General features: G+C 37.9%; 1 protein-coding gene across 1 annotated transcript in view; it reads left to right on the forward strand.

Moving 5' to 3' along the window:
* Positions 1-5,000, forward strand: part of LOC138000936 (tyrosine-protein kinase-like otk) — a 16,335-nt gene that overhangs the window by 5,463 nt on the left and 5,872 nt on the right. Inside the window, exons 2-3 of the mRNA XM_068847604.1 lie at positions 91-342; positions 2,304-2,576. Coding sequence (XP_068703705.1) covers positions 91-342; positions 2,304-2,576 — 525 coding nt within the window. The remainder of the gene's footprint in view (positions 1-90; positions 343-2,303; positions 2,577-5,000) is intronic.

Below are 5,000 nucleotides of genomic sequence, written 5' to 3' on the forward strand. Positions count from 1 at the left end.
GGTAAAACCTCTTAAATTGTGCAAGTTGAACACATACATGTCACTTGACGATTGAGCAAATGTGATGTCTATATTTATCTGTTTCTCTAGCTCCTCCTAAGCTGGATGCTGCTCTTAAGAAAGACTCTATGCTTGTGTTGTTTCACTCTACATTACAATTAAAATGTATTGAGAGAGGAGACCCAGAACCAAACGTCACCTGGACTAACAATGGAACTCAAGTTGCTAATAACAACACTCTTGTTATCACTAATGTGACTTTCAAAGATGCTGGCCAATATGGATGTGTTGCAAGGAACAGGGCAGGAAATGTAAGCGGTAAAATTTGGATTGAAGTAATAGGTAAGTCAGATAAATCACAAGGCACCCAAAGAAACTGTGTAACCATTGGAATATTTAACTGTAATTTGAATTAAAATGGTCTTGAATTGTAACATATATAATTAAATCAATCTACTTTACATGAAATGTCATGGTTTGAGCAACAACAAGAAATGCATACAGACGTACATTTAATTAATCACGATCTTACAAATGAAGTTATAACTGTGCTGCAGCATATAACGTAACACTTACTGCAACTGTAAAGTCACTGTAAGCGTCCTTTAACTAAGAGCGATTACATCATATTGCACTTTGGTTTAGTTAAATACTTCGAACCAGTCACTTCTTCAGTTACCAAAGACTGCAAAGAATATGGAGGGATGGTACAAGTGTATAGCTAAAAACGAGGCTGGTGAAGAATATTCCAATTGTTCTCTTCATGTATTAGGTTTGCTTTTTTTGCTATGAGTTTTGTATACGATTTAGATTACGTGCCGCGTTCTTTTGAAAACAAAAGGGTTTGAATTGAGTATATTTACTTTCAAATGAGATAGATTACAGTTCAAAAGGCAGCCATGTCGATTTCCCGCTACTCCGGCTTAAAAGGAATGCAGCTTATAGAAGTTACGATTTAAGACCCGACGTTTTGACTGCCTAGTGCTTTCCTCAGGGGTGATCTAAACCTGTTACGTGACTCCTTTTATAAGCCCACTAGTTAACGGACATTACACGCAGACTTGGTGAAAAGTCTGCAGGCTTTCAAAATGTGGTGTTGGAGAAAAATGGTCAACAATAGCTGGAAAAAGACGCTCACCAATGAGAGAGTTTTGCAAATGGCTGGTGAAAATCGCAGATTGTTGTGTACGATCCAGAGAAGGAAAATAGAACATTTTGGGCATGTGATGAGACACAATGAAATGCTAAGAGTAGTCATGGAAGGAAAAGTTGAAGGAACAAAAGGTAAAGGACGACAGAGAAAAATGTATTTAGTTTATATTTGCATATGGACAAAGCAGAAAAAGAAAAATGTTACTATTAGGAAGTATAAGGACGGAGAGAGTATCACATGACCTCCTACCTCCGCAGGAGATGGAAATTTACATGATATGAGTTAGCGCCATTTCTTATCAATGAGGTGTAAACAGGTGTCAGGCACTCTGTGTATACTAGTTCTTGCAATGACTGCAAACACGAGTATAACATCGGACAAACCAAACGTCAGTTTCGCGTGCGTTTAAAGGAGCGCGAAAGAGCAGTATTCCTTTCCAAAAACATGCTTACTAGACCAGCCATGAAATTGGGTGAAATATGTAATTCAAACATTATCACCACCAACTGGCGGTACGCGAAAGGAGCGCGAAAGAGCAGTATTCCTTTCCAAAAACATGCTTACTAGACCAGCCATGAAATTGGGTGAAATATGTAATTCAAACATTATCACCACCAACTGGCGGTACCATCAACGCCTTTCATTGGAAGCTTGGCACTTTAATTCCGCCCACGCTCTTTCAAAACGTGATCATGGCGGTCTTTTACCTTACGCCTATTTACACCTTATTGATAAGAGGTGACGCTAGTTAGTGAGTGTGCGAAAGGAGTAGTATAAAAGATTAAGATCACTTCTGGAGAAGACACTAGGCAGGAGTGGAGCAGGGTGAAACTATATTAAATTTACTTTTCCAGCGATTGGTTAGATTTGCCGAGAAAGAAGTCGTTTCCTGCTGCAATATAATATATATATATATTTTTTTATACTTTTGATCCCAAGCTTTCAACCTCAAATTCTGCAGTAAAATGTGACCAGCTTTCAAAAATTAACTTATTTATCTCATTAAAATTCGTCAAGTTTAAATTATCGGAACTATCTTTGCATTGTCGTCCAAATTTTCCTTTCTTAACACTGATTTCATTTTTTTAAGCAATGAGCTGGAACTTTGTGATGATATTTATCTCACTGAATTGTGCCATTTTAATCTCAGAATTTCCCACTGCTGAGATATCTCCAAACCCATATCCCACAATGCTGGAAGGTGATAAACTGACATTGACTCGCAAAGCCAATGAAGCTACATGGCGAATCACGTGGGAAAAGAATAACGTTTCTAAGATTCAAAGAGCCAACATCACTGAAAACGGTGACAGCAGCATCCTCCTTATTGAAAAAGTTCAAGTTTCTGACAGTGGTAAATACTCATGCAAAGTACTGAACAAGGCAGGCTCTGCGTCTTCGTCTGTCGATATCAAAATAAGAGGTAAAATTATTTTGGATTTAGAATTGTGTGGTTGTCTACTAGTGATTGGAGAATGTAAAATTTTGCTTTAATGAATTAACTCTTTGTCCTTGCTAGGGTACCCAGTTCTCCCCTCCCCAAAACAAGGTTGTGTGGAAAATTTAAAGCGTAGCACAAATAGCCCTGTTATTTTACGCATAAAATCTTTTGTACAGACACAATGTGTCAACTCATTTTGACGCCGATTGTAGATGCGTTACCAAGCTAAGGGTCTTCATAGCACATTGACTGTCAAAAATATAAACTTTCGTGGTAGCACATTAGGGATCAAGTTTGATCTTCCAACTGCATAAATATGGCAGAAATGCCAGTATACATGTAAGTGTTTAAACCTGTGTTCAGTCACCTTAAGAATTACAGCTTATGATGGAATAGGGGGTTGAAAAGGTCAATGTGAAAGCAATTTTGTCGCTGACTGTAGAAAAAAACAAGGCTTAAAGTATGGTTATTCCTCAATGAATGAGTTGCCAGTAATCGGATCCCTGCTTTATACGCAAAGGGTTCTGGGATCGCGAGGGGCAAACATTGTAAGTCGCTGTAAGAAACTGTATAGCGGTAACTTATTTCGGCGTCCAAAAAAAGATTTTGGAGAGAGATCAACAATTTTTTTGACACAGTTTATTCAGAAATCGATCTAGGCAATGTTTATACTTGGCAAGTGTAAGTTTTTGTTTGAATAACCGTAAAATATGAGATAAAATTTGCTGATTAACCTCCTTGCTTGCGTAATGTTATAAGGTTTATTGTAAAATGGTCATGAAATATTAAAAAATCAGGTATAAATCTGGAGGAAATAACTCAATAAAGCCGTTTCAGTTGTATTTACATGTGTATAGCGGGCTAGCTTTTGGCCTGTTTCTAAACTTAGCAATTCAAATAATATTGCAAATATGCTTGGTGGCGATCATTGTGCTGTGTGGGTTTGTGACCAAGATCGAAAGTACCCAGAAAAGCAGAATATTCTTCCTCACGTTGAAATATTAAGATTTTACTCTTCCAGGAATTAAAAAAAAGGTTTTGTCGTTGGCTAGCTATAACTCTTAATGTTCAACGTTTCAGTGAGTACGAAGGTCTGTTCAAATCATTTTGTACAAGGTTACAGAACTTCTTTATGTTCTACCGACCAACTTTGTACATAAAAGAGTACGATTAGGAGAGTAAACCTTAAAGACCTGCTCCAAGGATCAGATATACAGAGAACTAGTATATAAAGATGACACTTTTCACGTATTGTTTGAATTTGAAGCTTGACAAGTTTCCTTGGATCCAGTGAAATACTTGTAGATGGAAGTTTGACGGAACGAAAAAGTTGTTCAACAGCAGAGGCATATGAATTCCCAGTGTTATCGAAATCAATTGAAACAAAGAATGCTGTACTCTCTGGAAGAGTAGCATTACAACAGCTTCCTCGAGACAGATTAGGAGATTGAAATATGGTTTGCTTGAGAATAATCATTGTAATACATTAAAGTGATTCAGGGATACATTGTAAGAAGGGAACTTTTTGCCACGGGCAGGGATTAGCTCGCGCTCCCTTTTACCTTCTGCGGTCGAACGCAGGAACTCAAACAGCACTTAACTGCTCACTTGCCTTTAATCTTCTCTTCAGTTCTTACAACAGTTCCTAGGGATACGTTCTCTACAAGTAGTTGTTCAAAAGAGCGCTCCTGGTCCAGGCAACGCATTGCGATTGGTCACAGGATTAGAGGCTTAGAACGTGATGACGTCAACTACAAAAGGGGTGATTAACATGAACTACGAAGGTGTACCTACGGCTGCACGAAACATGGTCCATGTTGATGACTTAAAAATTGCAGTACCGCTAGGCCATGAACTAGTTCATCTAAGACCAATCACAGTGGTTGCTTGACAGGATCACTACCCTAAATCTTCTGGACGGAACGTGACTTCTCAATTAATAAACTTAAAGTAACAAAGACTAAACCAACCGAAATAAACAAGGGATTAACAATATTAATTAATGTACCTGGCTAATCCAAGCCCTAAACTAATAACGTCAATACGGGATTAATGGATTAGTACGGTATCGGAATTTCTACAACAATAAGAATGGAACTACAGGGTTGTGTCTCGACAGTACAACAACATTCGACCTAACCTTAGTTTAGCGTTACAACCTTTATTTACTAATATACACTAAAGACCAGGAGTACAGCAGTTGCACGACAACACGTACTAGAAGCACTTGTCAACAGAATTCTTTTAGCTTCTCTAGTTAATTAACCCAGATGGATTAATCCCGAATAAAAAATATATCCTATTTTGTCCAGGTATGAATTAAATCGTTTACGAGGCCAGCACACGAACGAAAATTTCCGTGAGAGACATTAGAACGCCTTTGTGTATAAACCTAATTGTGTTTTC

Source organism: Montipora foliosa, chromosome 4, assembly GCF_036669935.1.
Source record: "Montipora foliosa isolate CH-2021 chromosome 4, ASM3666993v2, whole genome shotgun sequence".
Classification (NCBI taxonomy): domain Eukaryota; kingdom Metazoa; phylum Cnidaria; class Anthozoa; order Scleractinia; family Acroporidae; genus Montipora; species Montipora foliosa.